The sequence below is a fragment of the Cetorhinus maximus genome, chromosome 4 (genome assembly GCF_964194155.1).
Source record: "Cetorhinus maximus chromosome 4, sCetMax3.hap1.1, whole genome shotgun sequence".
In the NCBI taxonomy this organism is placed as follows: Eukaryota; Metazoa; Chordata; class Chondrichthyes; order Lamniformes; family Cetorhinidae; genus Cetorhinus; species Cetorhinus maximus.
The window spans coordinates 6,686,622-6,710,605 of record NC_135882.1 but is presented as its reverse complement, the minus strand read 5'-3'; the positions used below and the strand labels follow the sequence as shown (position 1 = coordinate 6,710,605).

The window sequence follows — 23,984 nt, the reverse complement described above, 5'->3', positions numbered from 1 at the left end:
ATTCGATGGCTTTTTTTCAACTGATTTTGAAAAGCAAGAGGAAAAATTTCAAATGCTTTAATGAGTAAAATTTATATTGATTGGGTTTTTAAAACACAGAGGGGCTGCGCATGTGAGAGAAAGAATGAGAAAATTAATTAATTTTACACATGGTGTAGCTTTAGTTTTCTGTTTTATAAACTTTAGAAAATGCGTTAAGCTGAAGAGGGAAGAAAAAAGAGACCTAAGGGATAATTTTAACCTAACCCACACCATAGAAAACTGACAGAATAAGGTTGGCCACCTGTTTTCACTTTCGATTGACTTTGAATCAGGACACAACAAAGATACATGCAGCCCAGAGAACACAGCAAAGTCCTCACATCTGTGACTGGTGCCAATGTTGGGAGTGCTGTCCCACAGACTAGGAAGGCCTGTCATACTCACAGAGTCATGCTTATCAGCTAAAGCCCCAGAATCCTCTATCCCTGGGTATGTTCTGTTTCTCTTGCTGATCACCACCCATTGCCCTCCCTCAGCTGATGAATATATGAATATTTGTATGTTCATATGAATCAGTGTTTCTCCATGTTGAACACCACTCTTGGTGAAAGCACTAAAAGTTGCAGGGCCACAGAATGAAATCCTCCATCCAAAATACAATGCCCCATGCCAAGAGTAGCTTGGTAGTGTCACCATTGCCTGTACTCGTTCAGTCCTGAAAGTCAGAGCCTACAGACTGGACCTATGGGAAGTGGCAAGCGAACCAACACAAAGAAATAACCTACTTGACATCATCCTAGCTATTCTATTTGTCACTGATACATCTGTCCATGATAGTATTGGTAGGAGTGACAGGAACACAATCCTTGTGGAGATGAAGTCCCATCTTCACATGGAAGACATGGTCTATTATGCTGTTTTCATGATCACCATACTGAGTGGAATAGATTCAGAACATGTCTAGCAGCTAAAAAAGCTAGGTACAGTGGGCTGAAGGCATACCAAGCACAAATGTTGGTGGATGTTGGAGGCCAATTATCTCAGCCCTAAGTGTGACAGAATGATCACCACTCACCAGCATCACTACAGCCACAGCACAAGTTCAATCTTCCAGGAATAAGTAGTGTGCTTGATTGGCTCCCCTGCCATTAAACATACACACTCATGTAAAAGTCAATCCATGGTCTTTGGCTCAAAAAAATGTAATTTTTCATGCACCATGTGTCAAAGTCAGCCCTAGTTTTTCAGAGATCAAAGCCCAAAAATTTCAGAAGCAAAATATAATGCCGGAGTTGTTAAGGTTCAATTTCATTGTAAATGTATAAATACTAATGAAAATGAATACTGGTAAATAAACAGACTTACATGTTTAAATTTTGTTTTTATTTATTCAAATCATTAAAGTGTTCAGATTATGAATGACAAACCGTGATGTGATTATTAATTACTTACTGGTAATTACTATGGTCCATTTTTAATTACTATGGTTCATTACAGTCTTTTTTGGATCGTTAAAGTTGACCCCGTGACTTTTGGCCTAAAAAATTGTCTTAAAAATCTGACTTGTACACGGATATAAACAGTGTACACTGCAGTATATTCTACCTACAGGATGCAATGCTGCAACTTGCCAATTTGGCTCCACTATGCCGTCCAGATCTGCTACCACTGAATAGGCAAGGGTAGCAGCACCATGGGGACAACAGTGTCATCTGCAATTCACCACTTTCACACACTTTCTTGAACTGCACATGTTCCACCATTCCTTCATTGCTGCTGGTTCAAAATCCTGTAATTCCTTCCCTATCACCAACATGCAGCGATTCAAGAACGCCCATTAAAATCTTCAGAAGGTAACTGGGGATGGACGATAAATACAGTCTTAACCTCAGTCACATCCTGAGTACACATTTTTAAAAATGAGAGCCTATCAGAGCTGACACTGGTGGTTCATGAAAGGTCAGGATGACAGCTGCATTTGGTCAAACGGAACTGAGCTTTAGACACAAGTCAAACAATCACTGCAGATATTCCACAATATAACGAATCGCACTTGTGGCATGGAGAATGAACTTAGCCACGTGCCATAGCAGAAACATCTACTGTCTGACATCATAAATCTAAATAGTGGAAGTTTACTTCGAACTGAACAGATTCCCATCCACTGATGATGGAAGACCTTGATTTAGAAGATGACCCAGAAATATTGCATTCCAACAGCTCCAGGAATGAAATCTGATTCTCCACTGCAAAAGCATGTTCTGCCTGTGGAGGTCAAGGAACACTGGTTTCGCTCAATGTCAATATTACCTGAACGCCTGGCTGACTAGTTTCACATGGTCAGTGCATGCCTTCTACAGTATCTATGGGAGCACAGGAAAAGGGAAGCTGACAGCAGTGGTTTACAAGCTGGGGGGGTTCCATAGGCCCTGGGGGTTCCTCAGAGACTTTCCGGGAGGTATAAAAATAATACAGAAGTGTTTACCAAGCAGTGCAGGCCTTACAGGGCAACCGTTCAGGGTGCTGTGGGTGAACAGTAAGCAGATAGGCAGAAGCAGGAGGTGAGCTAGGCACGAGCTGAGAGGGTGTGAGCGGATTGCAGTGCAGCACAGAACGGGCTGGCTCCTTCACCTTGGAGGCAACGAGCATGGAGAGACATTGAGAACACCAGAAATGTCGACAAGTAGGCCCGCAATTACAAAGGCTGGAAATGGGCGCCAGGTGAGTTCAACCCAGTGCAAGAAAGGCGAGGTTTTAAATATTTAAGTACCGCATATTTAAACTCAGAGAAAGGGCACCAGAATAAACATGCGAATTAGGAGCAGGAGTAGGCCACTCGGCCCCTCGAGCCTACTCCGACATTCAATAAGATCATGACTGATCTGAATGTAGCCTCAACACCACATTCCTGCCTACCCCTGATAACCTTTCACCCCCTTGTTAATCAAGAATCTATCTAGCTCTGCCTTAAAAATATTCAAAGGCTCTGCTCCACTGCCTTTTGAGGAAGAGAGTTCCAAAGAATCACAACCCTCAGAGAAAAAAAATTCTCCTCATCTCTTTCTTGAAGTGTGTACCACCTACAAAGTGCAATGCAGGAATTCACCTCCTTAGGCAGCATCTTCCAAACCCACGACCACTACCATCTACAGACAAGGACAGCAGATAGATGGGAACACCACCACCTGCAAGTTCCCCTCCAAGTCACTCACCATCCTGGCTTGGAAATATATCGCTGTTCCTTCACTGTGGCTGGGTCAAAATCCTGGAACTCCCTTCCCAACAGCACTGTGGGTGTACCTATACCACATAGACTGCAGCGGTTCAAGGAGGCAGCTCACCACCACCTTCTCAAGGGCAATTAGGGATGGGCAATAAATGCTGACCCAGCCAGCAAAACCTACATCCCGTGAATGAATTAAAAAAAGAGCAACCCCTTATTTTTAAACAGTGACCCCTCGTTCCCAGGCTGCTGCTTTACTTAAGACTGCCCGTTGTGTTTAGACTATTGCATGGTGTTATAATATAGGTGGGGAATTCGTCATTACTAATCCATTTGGTTGAAGGACCCCTTTCCTAAACAGTTTGAGAACCAGTGGCTTAGAGAACCTTCTCACAAATGGGAAGCACAACGAAATAAGTTAGAATATAGGCCCTGCAGCTCTATGCATGCTTCCATCTGTATCACCTGAGATGGGCAGTCCTTAGGTGGCCGGACAGAAATAAATATATTTCACCCAGACCCAATCAAGATTGAACACATTCCTACAGTATACTGTGTTATAGGGTGTTCCAATGGTGAAAATATTCCATTTCTCAGCACTGACATTGTTCACTTTGGTTGAAAAGAACTGTATACTGTTTAAAAGCAAAGAACTGCGGATGCTGGAAATCCAAAACAAAAACAAAAGTACCTGGAAAAACTCAGCAGGCCTAGCAGCATCGGTGGAGAAGAGCACAGCTGACGTTTCGAGTCCTCATGACCCTTCAACAGAACTAAGTAAAAATAGTATTGGGGTGAAATATAAGCTGGTTTAACGGGGAGCAGGGGAGGGGGGGGGTTGGGACAAGAAGAGCTAGGTAAAGGGCCAGTGATAGGTGGAGATAACCAAAAGATGTCACAGACAAAAGGACAGAGATGTGTTGAAGGTGGTGATATTATCTAAAGGAATGTGCTAATTGTTCTGTTGAAGGGTCATGAGGACTCGAAACGTCAGCTCTTTTCTTCTCCACCGATGCTGCCAGACCTGCTGAGTTTTTCCAGGTAATTCTGTTTTTGTGCTAATTAAGGGTAGAAAGCAGGACAAACAAGGTACAGATAGCTCTAGTGGGGGTGGGGTGGGGTGAAGGGATCGAAATAGGCTAAAAGGTAGAGATAAAACAATGGATGGAAATACATTTAAAAATAATGGAAATAGGTAGGAAAAGAAAAATCTATATAAATTATAAGAAAAAACAAAAAGGAGGGGGAAAAAATGGAAAGGGGGTGGAGATGGAGGAGAGAGTTCATGATCTAAAATTGTTGAACTCAATATTCAGTCCGGAAGGCTGTAAAGTGCCTAGTCGGAAGATGAGGTATACTGTTTACATTCCTGCCTTGACTTGTATTTGCCGAAACCTATCAAAAGCACAATATTACCTTGCAGTCCATGAGAGACGCCATAATGTTATAGTTAAACACGTTAATCTGTTTGTTAAAAAGTTTGTTCTCTGCATGTGTTTTTGATACTACATAATAGATTGCATAAACATGCCAAATTTCTTTATCTTTCGCTGTTCCCAAAGAATACGACATCCTCTGCAGAACCAAAACTATTGTATTCAAAACACCTGTGTGAAAACCATGCAGTTAAGGGAAAGTAAACTCTCACATGTTAGCCGATTTGGTTGCAAATAAAATACTCTTTCCACTCTTTCTTTTATTGAACCTTATTGGGAAAAAGTAAATTTATTTCGAAGCAGTTTAAATTTATTGAGAAAGATTTCCATAAGAAGTAGTTTTTCAAATACGGCAATAGGCTGCAATAACTTTTTTTACCTTTAAAATTTTGTAGGAAACCACATTTGCCTGGTAAATTATGAACAATTGTTGTTTAATCTGATAAATTCAAATGAATAGGTTGCTCGTTAAAGACAAACATGTTCTCATGAAAAATTGTTTGTATCCTAACATACTATAGAAGAAAATACAGGTTGGCTAGGCTTTTAGTTACAAACGCAAAGAACCATTAACCATCTGATTGCATTTAAACTTACTCTAACTAAACAAACATGCAGCAGCCGCAACTATCGATAGTTAAATAGATACATATTAGTACTTAATGGTACTTTTATGTAAATTTCCAGTCATCGTAGTCACAAAGGCTAGCTTGCTGCATTCAACTTTGAGCTATTGGAGCTCTAAAGCTGCACATAACATCCCCGTGGAAGACCAATCAGGGACAATTTTAATCTAACTTGCTCATCATGAAACTGGTGAAATTGCGTGCAACACTGGTTTTACACCCAGTTCCAATTTAATCTTCCCTGAGGTCAAGTTGCAAGTTGACACAGCATTTAATAAGTCTCAGATTTTGAAATAAATCATTAAGTATCACTGAAGTCAATGGAAGGCAATGCTGGGCGAGTGTGGGGGGCTGTCGGTAAAATCGGCATTCCACATGAGTCCGTGGGCTTCCCACCCAGCATGTTGGGTTAAAATGGTCCCTCATCGTGTTCAGAAAGAGAAAGGTTGAAGGAATATAGATGGCTGAAATCTCCGGCCATTAAATCGACCTACAAACGTACTGAATCACCCAAATTGGTTTGGTCTTGAGGGTTTGCTCATTATGCAAACAGAAATATATATTTTTTTTAATTATATGCCTTTGACTTTTGTAAGCTGGATTTGGATACAGATCTGAGGTGATGCAATGCAAAGAAAATTAAATGGCCAAATATTATTAGCCAGTTCTCCTACCGTTCCTTCGGAGTCCCAATGCCGTGTTTGCCCAATAAATGGGTGCTAAGATGTTTCTTCATCACAAAGGCCCATCTGGAAAAGAAATCAAAAACAGATGTTTTATTCATTTCTACTTTAGCCTGTGACACATGCTTGTGCTATAGGGAAGGAGATGAAAGGGAATAGTGGAAAGTACTGTAAAAAAGTAGAAATGGGGCTTACAAACTCACACATTGTGAAAGGCTCATTACTCCTTGTTTCGGTTCAATCCCCCAAACCCACCAGTTACAACTGGCATGAATACAGGTGAGCCTCCTCAATCTGTGACCTCAGCTCTCACTAGTTGCTCACTTAATGTTTCTCCATGTGGGCCTGTTGTAATTACTGTTAATTACTGAAATATTGTTTCATGCTGCTACTATGCAGTGGCTACATGAGTGGTATTTTCCACTAACAGGATACTGCCGCCACTCCAAAAAGACATACTGCCTACCACACAATGGAGCAATGCTGCGTATGAATTTACATGCTGGTGCAATGCCAGGTATGTCCCAATGATTGCCTGATCGAATCAAACAGCATTTTGTTTCGGTTGCTCGTAAAAGGCAAAGTACAGATCGTGCTCAACCAGCCCACACTTGCAAAATGCAAAACAAAACGTCATTCCGCGATCTTGCTGAAAAATCCTGGGTGCGCTAATAGCTTCACTAACAACCAATTTAAGATAACCAGTTGAGCTCATAATCTGGCTCATTTACACTTGTTAAAAGTGACATATATTCATAAGCGAGGACCCGTTCTCAGCAAACAAAAGGAATACATTCAAACCTTGCACCCTTTTTGAATTACCCGGGAACTTGCTGAGCCTAGAGTTTCCTGCGGCTTTTTCCATGGCAATGCCACAGCCACAGTCGACTTGCCAACCGATCAGCACCCTTTTCTCCTGTGGTATAAATTGTTGTGATCACTTGAAATTTGGCATTCTTGTGTTTGTCCTAATGAGTGCAACCAAAAAGGTTTGGCAATATGTCTCTCTTTTCAGCAATATTGTAATTACACGCACTCCAAAACAAACGCAAGTGGAAAGTCTTGAGATGCCAATTTTTCAAATGCCTCATTGCTCAACAACCAGGTTTTATCAAAACCCAGGATGGGCCTCAATATAATGTGCTCAGAAGAAACAATGGCCCAGGTTTTGCGGTCAGTGATAAATCAAGGGCTTTTAATACTGATCTCAAAGAAAACTGCCCACAAGTATCTAGAGATCCCCAAAACAGAAGTTTACATCGGGTGACAAGTCAGATAGAGGTGTGCAAGATTATGACAGGTAAGGTAGACCAGGAAAAATTGTTCCCATTAGCTGATGGTATAAGGACTAGTGGAGGCATTAGGCAGGAGATACAGGATGGGTGTGGGGAAGAACATTTTTTACACAGCCCGTGGTAATGACCTGGAACTTCCTGCCTACGTGGATGGTGGAAACGGAGAGGATCAATGATTTCAAAAGGAAATTGGATAGGCACTTGAAGGGAATAAACTTGCAGGGTTACGGGGATAGAACAGGGGAATGGGATTGACTGATATGTCCTACAGAGAGCCAGCATGGACTGGATGGGCCAAATGGCCTCCTTCTGTGCCATAAATGGTTCAAGAGGAAGGCTTGGCGTGCAGCAGCACTGATGTGTCAGCAAGCAGGCAGGTAACCAATCAAATTGAAGTATTCACACACAGCAAACCAGGAACTGAAATGCACTTAAAACCCATCACAACAGAACAAAAATGTGCATTTATAAAGCGACTTTAAAGTAATAAAATTTTCCAAGGCAGTTCACAGGAGTGTTTTAAAGAAAAATTTGGCACCAAGCCACATACGGTGATAAAAGTTTGGTCAAAGAGGTAGATTTTAAGCAGCAGCTCAAAGGAGAAAGAAGAGGTAGAGAAGCGGAGAGGTTTAGGGATTTCCAGAGTTTAGAGCCCATGCACCTGAAGGCTTGACCAGCAATAGTGAGCCAAATAAAATTGGGATGCTCAAGAGGCTAATTAGATGAGTGCACAGGTCTCAGAAGGTTGTGAGGTTGGAGGGAATTACAGAGATGGGGAGAGGCAAGGCCATGGAAGGATTTGGACACAAGGATGAGAATTTTGAAATCAAGGCTTGGTTTAACCAGGAACAATTATAGGTCAGTGAGCACAGGGGTGATGGGTAATCAGCATTTGTTGCGGGTTAGAACATGGACAGCAGAGTTTTGGGTGACCTCAAGCTTAGAGAGGGTAGAATGTGAAAGAGCATCCTGGAATAGCCAAGTCTAGAAGTAATGAAGGCACGAATGAGGATTTCAGCAGCAGATGAGCTGAGGCACTGGCAGAGTCAAGTAACGTTACGGAGGTAGAAATGGAGATCTTAAATAGAACACCAAGGGCCTGAATCTTCTGGTCGGCATGCAGGGGCGGGCCCCGCTTGTCAATACGTAAAGTGATGCAGGGTGATATCGGGCGCGTGTCCCAATGTCATCGCACATCATTCCGATCTTCAGTTCGGCAGGCGCACACCGGAGTCGGCTGCGCGCCCATTGAACCATCAAAGACCTACTAAGGCCATTTAACAATCAATTGAAACAATTGACAGGGCTTAAGGTTGGCGGGGGGCAGGCGAAGAGCCCAGGCGGCCTTCGCATTTATCATGAAACCTCATCCACGGGCAGGATGACGTTTCGTGAAGGCTTTATAAATCAAATAAAAAGTTTTTTATTATAATTCACTCGCATGTCCCAGCTCATGTGACACTGTAACACGAGGGGACATGTTTGAATAATTTTTTCTATTCCTTTTTTTGATAATGAAATATAATCATAATATTATATTCATTATGAAAATAATCTCCCTGAGGCAGCTCCGCGCCTCAGGAAGATTTCTGCGCTCTTTCGCGTGCATACACACAAAAGAGCGCAGGCCCCGACTCTCGCTCCTCCCCCGACCCGCATAGGGGGTGCACATCACGCTGGGGGGGCCTTAATTGGCCTGCCCACATAAAACGGTGGCGTGCAGCTGATCGTGGGCGGCGATCGGCTGCGCGCCGGCTCCCACCCAGCCCGCACGATGGGGAGAAAATTCTCCCAGAAGGTTGAGAACAGTCTGCTTTAATCTGAGACGGGGAGAGGAATGGAGTCGAAGATTAGGGGACAGAATCTATCGCAGGGACCATAGACAATGGCTTCAGTCTTCCCAATATTTAATTGGAGGAAATTCCTGCTTCTCCAGTACTGGATGTTGGGCTAAGTATGCTGATAATATAGCAACAGCATAGGTGTTGAGGGAGATAGTGGTGAGAGATCTGGGTGTCGTCAATGGTCGCTATTCGTTTAAATTTACAGGTAGCGCAATAAATGCACGAGCGTATTATGATAGAAACTAAAATAAAGATAAATAGACTTTCAATAAAGGCAAAGACATTATGGGCAGGATCTTCCGGTCGGCGAGCAGGGACTGGGCCTGCTCGCCGATGTGTAAAATGATGCGGAGTGACGTCGGGCAGGACTCCCGGCATCACCCCGGGTCATTTCCATGTTCAGGTCGGCGGGGGCACAGCCAAATCAGCTGTACGCCCGCCGACCTGTCAACGGCCTATTGAGGCCATTTAAAAAGTACTTAACATCATTAATAGACCTGCCCGTCCAACCTTAGGGTTGGTGAGGCAGGCCGGGAGCCCTGGCGGGCTTAAGAAAAAGCATCAAACCTCATCCACGGGCAGGGATGAGGTTTAATGGGTGTTTTTAAATATTTAATAAAGATTTCACTAAAAGTGATGGACATGTCCCAACTCATATGACAGTGTCACATGAAGGGACACGTCAGGGAAATTTTGTTTTTGTCTCTTTAACATTTTTAAATTTGGAGCCGATCTCCCTGAGGCAGCACTTAGCCTCAGGGAGATCAGTGCACTCTTTCCCTGACTCTGGGAATCCCCCCGCTGCCTGCCCAGAGAGCGCAAAGCGCTTCCTGGCAGACATCAAGCTGAGCGGGCCTTAATTGACCCGTCCATGTAAAATGGTGGCGCGCCCCCAATCGGGGGCACTGATCGGAGGCGCGCTTGCCCGCGCCCGCTCCTGCACTTCCCCCCCAACAGGGGGGAAAACTTTTCCCTATGTTTTTAAAAGTATGGAACTTTTTTTTTTATAATTGTGGAGGAATCTAACATTCCACAAATATAAAAATAGCCAATTTCAAGGCCAGCGCTTAGAAGTAATTATGAGCTTAGCACTCTGTTAAAAACCCAGTTACACCTCATTCAACAAGGTGGAACTTTTTCAAGCATTTTTATGAGTGCATGTGTTCACCAAATCACGACTGCAAGGGACACTGCAGCCTTTGGGAACCTCTAAAGTGCACCTTGTGATGGGGCACCGACTCATTGACAGCAACTTCTGGATTTCCATGTTAGTCTGCAGATTTGCAAAGTCTCAAAGTTGCTATCAGTTTCAGCGGAGTAATGGTCGCTAACACTGACATTTTCGCTATCATTACCACAACAAATTCCAGACCTCCACATTTCATACCGCTGCCACTACAGAGAGATCTCACTTCAGTCAGTAATTTTACACCAGCCATTAGATTGACATGAATACAATACCAAAAAAAATCAATACAACATGTGGTTTTAGTGACATTCAAACAGAGGCACCAGAAATGGCAGAAGTTGTCAAAATCTGTAAACTAACTTGCTTACTTTTAAATCAATACCTTGCAGTCAAGTTGTAAGTTGACACAACATTTAACATGTCTACAATCTCAGATTTTGAAACAAATCATGGAGTATGCATGCACTCAGAGCATATAAAGAAATGATTGTCACTAACAAAAAATTGTAGACTTGTTTACTGACTAGTAAATCAAAGCAGCTATTTTTTGGTTGACAAATTTTCACAACCATTTTTCTGATGAGCCAAATTAGTCATCAATGTGCATTGATGATCGTTTGCAAATAATGCACCTACAACCATGGAACTGCTTCATATTCAGAGCAAAGAAGTCAAAATGATTCACAAAATTAGTCAATTAACACCTAACGTAAATATCTGTAAATGTGCATTTTATAACAGATCATAGCATTTTAGAATCATACAGTGAGGCACCACGGGCAGGTATTCTACTTTTTACAAGTATTTTTATTGGTAATTTTATTTCCGAGGATTGTCATTCCATTTGCTCAATCTGCACAGATTCCTCTACTGCGAGGATGGCAGGCTGGCTGTTCTCACTAATGTCTGCAGCATCCACATGCTGGGGCGGGGGTTGCAAGCTACCTTTGAAAACAGACTCACCTGGAAACTTTCCCACGAAACCCACAGTTTCTGATTAGCATTCCAAAGCTTGAAGCAGCCCATGCAGCAGGGTGGGAGAATGAGGATGTATTCTTCTACTCAATAGCATTGAGCATTATTCCTCCTAAATACTCTCCCACTGTGCTATATTCCTAGCCTTATCTACTTCAATGGCACTAGCAAATTGATTAACCACACAGCCAGCAATAAAAAATATTATTAAGAAGATATAATATATATTGATCTTTTTAACTTAATACAGCAATATGGATACAAAAGAAACTTGACTGTTGCTTTTGATGCTATTAAAACATCTATATTACAATTGACATCATAATTGTAAATAAAACATCTGTATTACAATTAACATAATTACATCACGTTTCGAGTCCTCATGACCCTTCAGCAGAACTGGTAGCTGTTCTGCCGAAGGGTCATGAGGACTCGAAACGTCAACTCTTTTCTTCTCCACCGATGCTGCCAGACCTGCTGAGTTTTTCCAGGTAATTCTGTTTTTGTTTTGGATTTCCAGCATCCACAGTAGTTTTTAGCTTTTTGTTTTTATATAATTACATCACACAGTGTGACTGCAATTATAAGTCCAATGAGAATTTGAAAAGATCAAAAGGAACAGATGGAAAAAAAGTTGAATTCCTCAAATCACAAAAGTTAGAAGGCAACATGAGCTGTAAAAGCTATTGTGACTGTTTTAAATGTAGCTGTCCTTCATGTACGTAACTATCATGTGTTAAAAGATAATATTGATCGTATTATACATCCACTCCAAAATGCATAGTGTGTGCAAAAGAAAACTCTGAAGTAGCATTCAGTATCTCATTTTAGTTTTAACACAGAACTAAACATGGTTAGCAAGATTCCATGTAATATCAGCCGTGTTATGAAACTATGTCAGGGGCACTTGCTGTAAAGAGTACAGAGTTTCAGATTCAAAATGAGCAAAGATAATCCAATCTTAGCTAGAGCACGCAAATTTACATCGGGCAGATTTTCACCTCGTTGGGCAGGCGGGCGGGCCTGGGAGCAGCCAGGAAACAGTCCACCGCCCGCGATTGGGTCCCAACTGCAATTTCACGCTGGGCTGGCCAATTAACAGCCAGTCAGCGTGAAATGCACGCTGAGAGCCTCAGCGCTGCCGGGGTGGGGGCGGGAGGAGCGCGAGTGCTGAAGTTTGTCCATGTGTGGGGGGGAGCGCTCACTGAAAGCTCCCTGAAGGCACAGAAGCTGCCTCAGGGAGCTGAAGATTTCCAAAATGAAAAATCTACAAATAATAGAAACATGACTGAGTCACATGAAGGGGGACATGTTAAAAATGAGTTTAAAATTTTTTAAATTTTTTTAATTCAATGTTGGATTTTTAATTCTGGACTCACGTGAAACAATAATTCTTTGCTCTGTGGTCTTTGTCCCGTAAATCTTTCTTTCTCTATCCCTCTTTTATCGTGTGAATGCACAGGGGGCGCAATACTCCCCTCCTGCACTTTGAATGTGTGCAAATAAATTAACCCTCTGAGTTTACCCTATTTCAAGTTTGCTGTGGGGTTATTAATAAAAATTGGATCACACCAAAACTGAGGAGTTGGGAAATATGCCACCACTTATAAAGGGGGAAATCAAAATCAAAAACACCTTTCTGTTTATGGGTAGATGGTGAGAGGAGAAATCAGAGCTGTTTAAATTAAACCCCCTCCTGTCTGTTTAACTTGCGGTTAAACACGCTCCAATATTAAAACTTTCTTTTGTTTTCAAATCCCTCCATGGCCTCACCCCTCCTTATCTCTGTAATGCCCTCCAACCACACAACCTTCCGAGGTATCTACGCTCCTCCAATTCTGGCCTCTTGTGCATTTCTAATCATAATTATTCCACAATCAATGGTCATGCCTTCAGATGCCCAGGCCCCAAGCTCTAGAAATCCCTCCCTACACTTCTCCACCTCTCTACCTCACTTTCATCTTTTAAAGGCACTCCTTAAAACCTACCTCTATGACCAAACTTTTGGTCATCTGACCTAATATCTCCTTATGCAACTCGGTATCATACTTTATTTTATAGTGCTCATGTGAAGGGCTTCAGAATGTTTCATCACATTAAAGGTACTATATAAATATTTGTGGCTGTTGTTGTAAAAGGCACTGTATAAATGCAAGTTGGTGTTGTCCTGTAACATAGTGTTAGTCATTTGTTCCAGCCATAAAACATTTTATGTTTCAACATAAAATGAAAAAATATATATATGTACAGCTGTGCATGTGTGCAGCTCCAAAACAATAATCTCTTCTCCGCCCCATCACCACACCACTCCCATTCTCTCCTCCTTCAGTCAGAAGGTGGCTGAGATTGGATTGTATCAGTCTAGAGTGCAGTTCGATATCACCTGTCCCATAGACGTACCATCCCTGAAGGGTTGTTTCCCCATCAACAGTTATATCTTCTTCACCCGTCATTAAGACAAATCAACTCTTGCCACTGTGAGGCACTCAATCTGATATTTTAGCCAAGCATCAGCAAACTCAGCCCACTAGGGATGCAGGCGCTTCTGAACAGTAAAGGCTGATATTCACTGTTAGACCACATAATTGCAACATTCACAAATAGGAACAATTCAAGACTTTCCTGAAGATTCTAATACACTACTTTCAGCATAGACTCAAATAAACACATATGAATCAAGCTTATTTAGGTTGATAGATAAGCCAGCAACATAGCTTTCCAGCCTCTCTCCAACATTTTCCAACAATCTTTTTCACTTGTTTGTTCTGATGCAGGTTTAGATGTAATTACCTAAATAAGAAGCTAAATGCCGTAACGGCGAAGAGTTGAACCATCCTTACAAAGTAGAACTAGATGACCAGCAGTATCGCCAACATTCTTGACAAAAAGATGCATAGATATTGTGACAAGATGCTGGAGGTGGATTTACTATGATCCAATGTTTGCAGCCATATGCAACTCAATAGGCATTCCAGGTTTTCAATGAGACTGATATACAATTGAAAACTCTTGGAAGCTTTTTGGTTTGACTATGAAGGTTCTCTATTTATTCAAACAGCAAAACTACTTGTTATTCAAAAGGTCAAAAATAAAGACTGATCTTAGCAATCTATACCTTGGGATTTGTACAGGCCAAAGGCTCAAGAATGGGTAAAGCCAGGCTTATGGGAGCACATGAGCCGCACCAGGCGGCGTTCAAAGAAATCTGAGCAAAAAATTGCCTGACAATATTTGCATTACTCAAACCTCCTTGAGGGCAGACATCTGATAAGCCACAGAGGAAGTTTCTGCAGGAACATCACCCACTTTTCCTGTACTCGTCTTTTGGGCAGTATTTGGAAGCAGGACAGAAAAAAAAAGTCCAACTTATTTAGCACAGAAAGGCGGGTGCAGTCGAGATGGGATGCAGTCCATCAAGAAGATGGATAGCAAGATGTAGAATAGTTTTGGAAGGAGTTTTGACCATCTTTCACCAAACTTTGGAGGCTGTCCAAGAATCATGGAGGGTGCCGATGACTTTGGGCTTTGACATCTGGTGAGCTGATGAACTCATCACATTGGGGACTTGCTTTAGAATAAATGTCTTTGTCTTTTGGGTTAACTGATCTTTCCCACCTTCTGAAACCATTACTTTTTGGAAACTTCTGCACTTTCTCTTTCATTAAACCAAAACTGGGCCATTGTCCCGTTTCTTTTCACATTCATCATATAATGTTCTATATCTTATATAATAGGCAACTCACTGACTCCAACCTGGCCAGTGTCTCAAGCTGCACTAGACGGTTTGTAACCTTGGCCTGAATTTTACCGTCGGCAGGCGCACCCAATCGGTGGGCCCGGAAGCGGTCAGGAAACGGACCGCCGACCGCGATCGGCCCCCCGAGTGCAATTTCACGCTGGCTGGCCAATTAAAGGCCAGCCAATGTGAAACGCACGCTAAAAAGCTCAGCGCTGCCGGGGTGGGGACGGGAAGAAGGCAGGTGATGACGATTCCGCAGGCGTGGGTGAGCGCTGAGAGCAAGCTCCCTGAAGGTGGACAGCTGCCTCAGGGAGCTGGACACCTGAAAATCATCAAATAAAAGGTTTAAAAAGCTGAAAAAAGTGTCCATGCATCATAATCAATCACCTGAAAATATAGCTGATAGATGTGCTGCCCATAGAAATTTATATTTATTTCATCACGGAAATTTTATCCTGCCCTTAGATGAGGTTTAAGAAAGGCAGCCTGGCTGATTCGCCCGTTCGCCAAACGTAAGGTCAGATGGGCAGTGAAAAATCGGAGTTAATTGCACGGTTAACGGGCCTAATTGTCCCCTTAATTGTTGACGGGCACGCTTCCAACTTCCGCACATGCCCACTGAGCGAAATATCGCACTAGTGCGTGGTGACGTTGGGACGCTCGCCCGATGTCTTCTCGCGCAATCTTACGCCCGATCGGGTCAGGTGCGCGCCCGCCCGCAGGACATAAAACTCTGCCCCTTGTCTTCCAGTTCGAACCCGAGTTGAGATCCGACCCTATGATCTATTCATCACAAAGGCTGTCTTACTTCCATGTTCTAAAGCAAAGACCATTGCACTGTTGAGGGAAAATTGCATAAATATGGAGAGAGAATGGGGCAGTGGGGTTGGTTTTGGATTGCTCTAGCAAGGCATTATTAATACAAGTATTATTCCACATATTTCTGTCTCCCGTGCTGCAAACTGCTAGGGCTCAATGGTAAATTTGCAACTTTACCTGCCGCCAACCTTATCTCAGTCCATCTTTGAATAAAACCTCCGTACATACTTCCGTCATCTGCAGACCTATCTACTCCAGTTCTCTCCTGACTGGCTTCCATCTTCTATAAACCCCAGGTCATCTTAACACTGCTATCCATATCTAATCTTGCACCGCATCACCTTTACCATCTTGGGTGTCCTAAAATGGCTTCCAGGCCTCTATTTCCCTTTCTCTGTAACATTCTCCAGTCCTACAACTCTCCAAGGTATCCACACTCGTGCAATCCAGGCCTCTTGCGTAACCTCAATTTTCATTGTTCCACCATTGGTGGCTGTGCCTTTAGCTGCCTAGATCCTAAGCTCTGGAATTCCCTCCCAGAGCCTCTTTGCCTCATAACTCTGTCCTCACGTATAGCACTCCTTACGGCCTATCTCTTTGACCAAGCTTTTGATCACTTCCCCTAATGCCTCCTCGTGTGGTTAGTTATCAGATTTTGGGCTGAATTTTATGGGGTGGGGGGGATGTGGTGCAGACAGGTCACTCCTCACCCTCCACCGGAGAAAAGTGGGCATGGAGTCAACCTGCTCCACACCAGCTCGCCCCACAGCCATAAAGCACTGTAGTTGGGCTAAACAGGGCCAGTGTGGAACTTCTGCCTCTCGCTAGGGAGTAAGTCTGACCAATCAGTCCTGGCAGCACCAAGAGCACATTAGTGGGAGCTGCCGGGACTGCAACGAGGAAGCAGAAAGAGACCCATGGATGCCTGGAAACAGGTAAGTCCAGAGTCTTGGACAGGGAGGGCTTGGGCAGGTTAGGAAGGGGAGCAGACGGGTAGGAAGAAGGGGGGTTTCTATCTTATGGGGGCCAACCCCTGATCTGCAAAGGGCAGCCCCCAAAGATAAACCCCGCCCTTTCCTTCCTGCCCTTTGAAGAACTTAATTGGGCTACCACTCCCACCCGACTGCCCACGTTAACCATGTCATGGTTATTAAACCATAAAAAAATATGGTTATATGGGGGTATGGGAGTGAGCTGGGGGGGGTGGGTGGGAAGGTGACAGGGTGGGGACCCACAGTGGGCACCCACCCTATTTTACGTGCCCGTGCACCGGGAACACAGCTGGCGGGGACATGTAAAAATGCAGCCCCTTGTCTGATAACGTTCCTGCAAAGAGGGCATTTTGGACATTTTACGACATTAAAGCAGATTTCTTTTGTTATAATCATGCCAAAGTGTTTGCACCATGTTATGAAGAGGTTTAATTTACTCCAATGAAATGCTGCATTGTACAGCTTCCTTCATAAAAGATAAACGGTTGATGCTGCTGATTTGTGTCATTTGTGCAGTAAGCAAACTATTACTTCAAACACACACTTCCTTTGACTGACACATACAGCTGTAGAGCTGTGAGGCACCTGCTAGAGGTGACTTTATACAGATGTTATCAAACAGTCACTGATAATTAATTAATAGATGTTCAGAATCTGTTAACTGAAAGAGACACTAAGGGAGACTTTTATAACAATTTTGTCAACTGCTTTCACAATTTCACGTTAATATTTAACACTCATCAACAATTATGCATGTTTCTTCTTGCATTAATTTCTTTAGCTCAGTAGATTTAAAAGCCACATTCAAGTGCTTTGACAACGGAACCAGCAAAGTCTACTGTTAAATTTAGGGTTTGCATTTTGGATCTATGGAAGGAATCCCGTAATGAATGCAAAGCTTTCACTCCCCCGAAGGAAAAAAATCAGGAATCTAATTGCAACACATTATTTACATAAAGAATAAGTTGTTTCATGTGGTTCATTTTTTTCATGTGTAGTGTGAGATGATCATTTGCATATAGGTTGCTTTGAGTGACTTCCTGCAGCTGTTAAGGATCATAAAATGCTTCCAGAGACAACAGATTTTGCAGTAAATTTCTCAGAGCCATCACAAAATTGATGAGGTTTGCTAAATTGTCAACGGTGAATCTGACAATTTCATTCTTTCAAAAATATGAACAGCTTTCTACATCCTCATTACTTAGGATATACAGCACAGAAACAGACCATTCAGCCCAATCTAGTGCCTGCTGGTGTTTATGCTCCACTCGAGCCTCATTTCATCTTTCCTCGTCAAAATTTATCATCATAGTCCCTCTATTCCTTTCTCCCTCTTCTAGCTTCCCCTTAAACACATCTACACTATTCACCTCAACCACTCGGTGTGGAACTGAGTTCCGTAGACCCACCACTCTCTGGGTAAAGAAGTTTCTTCTGAAATCCCTATTGGATTTCTTGATGACTGTCCTGTATTGCTGGCCTCTAATTATGCTCTTCCCCACAAGAGGAAACATTCTCCCTGTGTCCGCTCTAGCGAGCCCTTAAAGACCTCTGAAGTCACCCCTCAGCCTTCTTATTTCAAGAGAAAAGAAACCTAGCCTGTTAATCCTTTCCTGATATGTATGCCCTCCCATTTCCGGTAGAATCATTGTAAATCTTCTCTGTACCCTCTCCAGTGCCTCAACATCCTTATTATTATGTTGTGACCAGAACTGCATGCATTCCTCGAGGTGCGATCTAACCAAGGTTCGATATAGGTTTAGCATAATTTTTAATTCTATATATCGACCTTCTCCATAGTTTACAAACGTACCTAAAGAGTCGGCATTTTTTTTTTTAAAACTTGGTCACCAGTATAGCCTGCTCACTCTTAGGGTAGCACAAAAGCAAAAATGCTACGGATGCTGGAAATCCAAAATAAAAGCTGAGAATGCTGGAAAACACTCAGCGGGTTAGGTAACATCGGTGGAGCGGGAGTAACTGAATTAACATTCCAAGTCGATGATTTTTCAACAGATCTTTCATCTCTTTGAAATTATAAGCATAAGCTTTATCAAATCCAAGTGTGACTTAAAATTTCAAACTGAAAGGATTCTCAAAGTGTTGTTTCAAAGTGATAATCAAAGTGGCGGTATATTTTTATAGTGCAACTCAGGTGCTGATTTTATCTGATTTAATTCCATTTAATTTTAAAACCTTTCACTTACCTCAGATTTATTTCAATTTTTTTCTTGCCTGTCAAGTCGCAATCTCAGGAGGTCCCCAAGTGCTTGACTTTTGTAGAGTAGCCACAGTTGTGAGGTATAAAGGGCAGCAGCCAGTAGGCACACAGCAAGATCCCACCAACAGCAATGTGATAATATCCAGGTAAACTCGACTTTTAGTGACAGTGATTGAGGGTAACTATTAGCCAGGACGCCAAGGGGAACTCCACTGCTCTTCTTCAAAATAGTGTCTTGGGAGATCTTTTACATCCAACTGAGAGGTTACATAGGGTTTAATGCCTTATCCAAAAGGCAGCTGCCTGAATTTTATGGGGCACAGCGGTCCCTTCCAAATCGGCCAACCCCTCACCAGCTAAAGATTCGGCCGACGGCCGTTGTGCGGCATTTTAACACTAGGAGTAGCAGTAAATTCCTTAAGGTGAGACTTCCACTGCTGTCTCGGAAGGAAGTCCCGCCTTAGGGAGCTGTCAGCTCCAAGGTCCCAGCAGCGCCAGCCGTGAGCAGTGGCCACCGCTGGGAATACAGGCAGTCCCACCTTGCCGAGGAGCCGAGGTAAGTCCAAGGTCAGTGGTCTCAGCGAGGGTGGGGGGGGGCGCACTAATTGGCCACCCAAGAGCCTCAATTGGCCCAATGCCTCCCCCACACTCCATAAAATTTCAGATAGGTCAGGGGCAGGCAGGCAGGTAGGCAGTAGGAAGGCATCCCGCTGGATTTGATGTGCCCACCCGCCTTCAAATCCTCTGGCGGGGGCGTGTAAAATCCAGCCCAGCACCCACAACAGTACAGGGCTGGCCTAGATTATGGAGTGGGGCTTGGACCACAACCTTCTGACTTAGAGGTACGAGTGCTGCCCATGGCAAGCACCTTGTAAACTGGTTTTGGATGTATATTATTATGAAATTGCCAGTTAGTTTGGCAGTCTGTACAAAGTAAGATTTGAGACCAACTCCAGGAGGTAGTTTCACACTGACTGGAATTTGCACCGGGTGCAATGTGACAAAATGCCAATGTGGTTCATTGGACCCCCTTGGAACTTTACAAACATAGGCCTGAATTCTACCTTTGGTGGGCGCGCGCGATCAGCGGTCCTGGGAGCGGTTGGGAAACGGACCCATGACCATGATCAGCCCCCGACCATGATTTCACACTGGCTGGCCAAGTAATGGCCAACCAGCGTGAAACACGCGCTGAAAAGCTCAGCGCTGCCGGGGTGGGGGTGGGAAGAGGGCGGGTGATGATGTTTCCGTGGGCGCAGGGGGTGAGCGCTGCGAGAAAGCTCCCTGAAGGCAGACAACTGCCTCAGGGAGCTGCAGACTTGAAAATCATCAACTAAAGGTTTAAAAAGCTGCAAAAAAAAAAATGTCCACGCATCACAATCAGCCACCTGAAAATACAGCTGATAAAAATGCTGTCCACAGATATTTATTATTAATTTTATTAACGGAAATTTCATCCTGCCCTTGGATGAGGTCTGATGAAAAATGCAAAGGCCACCTGGCCGACTCGCCCGTCTGCCAGCTGTAAGGTTGGACGGGCCATGAAAAATTGGAGACATTTGCGTCGTTAATGGGCTTAATTGCCCTCTTAATTGTCGGTGGGCACGCGCAAAAGTCAGAAGCACACCCGCCAAGCAAAGTATCGCGTAAGTGCTTGATGATGTCGGGATATTGTCACGCAATTTTACACACAATCGGGTCGGACACGCGCCCATCTGCAGGGCGTAAAATTCAGCCCATAGTTTGCTATTTGTTTTTAAGCCCTGTCTTTGCCAGTGCTCGCCTAACATTAAAAATAAGCCCCCGACGAGTAGGGCTCTTTGTACGGCTCCAAACATGCGTGCCCCAGAGCTCAGAACGAGACATAGGCCGGGATTTTCTGGCTCCACTGTGGTGGGACCCGCTGCAGGGGATGCAGCAGCCCAGCCAAAAGTCCGTTGACTTTCGGCGGTACCGGACAATCCGGGCGGTGGTCAGGCCAGGAAAATCCTGCCCATCGTCAATATCAGAAATCAAATCTGTCAACTGAGCATCACACTTCAATGATACTGGTGTGAGGCCAATTTGGGTAGTGTGTCTAAAATTAAAAGTACACTGTAAATTTTATAAGTTTCTTAGCTTAGCCATGTCATTGTGGAGAAGTGTTCTGTATTTACATGGAATTACATAGAAAACACAGCACAGAAATAGGCCATTTTGCTCTATACAAGCCTCCTTCTACCCTACTTCATCTGACCTATCAGCATGTCCTTTTGTTCCTTGTTCCCTGATGCAGGATAAATTGTTGTTCCCTTTAGAATTGGTATTCTTGCCAATCTGCCCTGATGATGTGTTTATCTAGCTTCCTCTTAAATGTATGCTACTCACCTCAACCACCATGCAATAGCAAGTTCCATGTTGTCACAAAGGAACACAGAAGTGCAGTCTTCCAAAGCCTTCAGCAGCTGACAATGGAACAATGTTGGTTGAGCCAAGGGAACAAATCCTTTCCAAAGAGCAGTGGAAGATATCAGAGGGGAAAGGAAGAAAATAAATGGAAAGACAGAGAAGAATAGGCTTTACGTTGTTTTTTAACATGCTGTGGGTTGTGGTATCCATTAACGAAGTGCTGTTATTTCATAGATCTATGTAATTTGTTATTCCCAGTAAAACAAAAAGTTTACCATTCCAATACATGTCATGTCAATAATATCACAGCAAATTGAGCTAAAGAATACAGTCACAGGTGTTTGCCATCCAAAAGTTAGCAATTTCTGTAAAAGCATTTATACAACATAAAATGCACGGAAAATTAATAAGTTACCCTGGGTCCTTCATGAGCCACGTGATACAACTTGAACCCCTTCAGGTATCATTGTCTCATACCTAACACATTCTTAATGACGTGTTGTCCTTTTCCCTGACTAAAACAGAAAGGTGATTAGGAATATGAAGAAAGATTTCCCCTGCTTACTCCATGATGTATCAGTGCCTGAACAGTCAATACCTTACTTTGCATAACTTATCATACCACCAAAAAAGGTGGTGTACAGTGCTGTGTCTGTGATTTAGGAAAACTAAACCCGAAGATGACTTGGAAAGGAGTTTTATTTACACTAATTTTTTTCAGTTTTTTTTTATATTTATCTTTATTTTACATAGAATTGCATAGAATTTACAGCACACGAACAGGCCAGTGTTTTAACGTGAGACGTCCTCCCACCCTTCTTCATCTCATCTGTTCAGATTATCCTCCTATTCCTTCCTCTCTTATGTATGTCTTCCTTTTAAATGCATCGATAAGATTTGCCTCAACTGTTCCTTGTGTTGTGAGTTGCACATTCTCACCACTCTGGGTAAGGAAGTGGTGGTTTAAAGCAGTTATTACGAAGCGGCAGGTTAGATACGGTACATATGTTAAATAGACAGGAAACACATTCAACCCGTAGCAGATGAGATGGTTTACTGCTCCTGAATGGTTGGTTACAATACGGAAGTGTTAGGCCAAAGCCATACACGCAGACGAACATACAAATTAGTAGCAAGAGTAGGCCGCTCAGCCCCTCGAGCCTGCTCCACCATTCAATAAGATTACGGATGATCTGATTGTAACCTCAACTCCACATTCCCGCGTACCCCCAATAACCTTTCACCCCCTTGCTTACCAAGAATCTATCTACCTCTGCCTTAAAAATATTCAAACACTCTACTTCCACCGCCTTTTGAAGAGAGTTCCAAAGACTCACAACACCCTGAAAAAAATTTCTCCTTTTTCTTTGTTCATTCATGGGATGTGGGCTTCGCTGGCTGGGGCAGCATTTATTGCCCATCCCTAATTGCCCTTGAGAAGGTGGTGGTGAGCTACCTTCTTGAACCACTGCAGTCCATGTGGTGTGGGTACACCCACAGTGCTGTTAGGGAGGGATTCCACAATTTTGGCCCAGCGACAGTGAAGGAACGGTGATATATTTCCAAGTCAGGATGGTGATTGGCTTGGAGGAGAACTTCCAGGTGGTGGTGTTCCCGTCTATCTGCTGCCCTCGTCCTTCTAGATGGTAGTGGTCATGGGTTTGGAAGGTGCTGTCGAAGATGCCTTGGTGAATTCCTTATCTCTGTCTTAAATGAGCAACCCCTTATTTTTAAACTTTGGCCCCTGGTTCTAGATTCTCCCACATGAGGAAACATCCTCTCCATATCCAAACTGTCAAGATCCCTCAGGGTCTTATATGTTTCAATCAAGTTGTCTCTTACTCTTTTAAGCTCTGGCGGATACAAGTCTAACCTGTCCAACCTTTTCTCATAAGACAACCCGCCCATTCCAGGTATTAGTCTAGTAAACCTTCGCTGAACTTCTGCCAACACGTTTACATCCTTTCTTAAATAAGGAGGCTAATACTGTACATGGTACTCCAGATGTAGTCTCACCAATGCCCTGTATAACTGAAGCATAACCTCCCTATGTTTGTATTCAATTCCCCTCGCAACAAACAATAACATTCCACTGGCTTTCCTAATTATTTGCTGTACCTGCATACTAACCTTTTGTGATTCATGCACTAGGACACTCAGATTCCTCTGAATCTCAGAGCTCTGCAATCTCTCACCATTTAGATAATATGCTGCTTTTTATTCTTCCTGCCAAAACTGACAATTTCACATTTGCCCACTTTATACTCCATTTGCCAGATCTTTACCCACTCACTTAACATATCCATATCCTTTTGTAGGCTCCTTATGTCCTCTTCACCTACTTTCCTACCAATCTTTGTGTCATCAGCAAATTTAGCCACCATACTTTCAGTCCCTGCGTTCAAGTCATTTATATAAATTGTAAAAGTTGAGGCCCCGGCAGTGATCCCTGTGGCACACCACTCGTTACATCTTGCCAACCAGAAAATGACCCATTTATGCCTACTCTCTGTTTGCTCTTGGCTAGCCGATATTCTATCCATGCCAATATGTTACCCCCTACACCATGAGC

At 43.2% G+C, this 23,984-nt stretch overlaps 1 protein-coding gene across 4 annotated transcripts in view; it reads right to left on the bottom strand.

Moving 5' to 3' along the window:
• The window catches only part of znf407 (zinc finger protein 407), a 438,369-nt gene that overhangs the window by 236,781 nt on the left and 177,604 nt on the right, over positions 1-23,984 (bottom strand). For all 4 annotated transcript variants that reach the window (XM_078539891.1, XM_078539888.1, XM_078539892.1 and 1 more), the window contains exon 4: positions 5,942-6,016. In XM_078539891.1, coding sequence (XP_078396017.1) covers positions 5,942-6,016 — 75 coding nt within the window. The remainder of the gene's footprint in view (positions 1-5,941; positions 6,017-23,984) is intronic.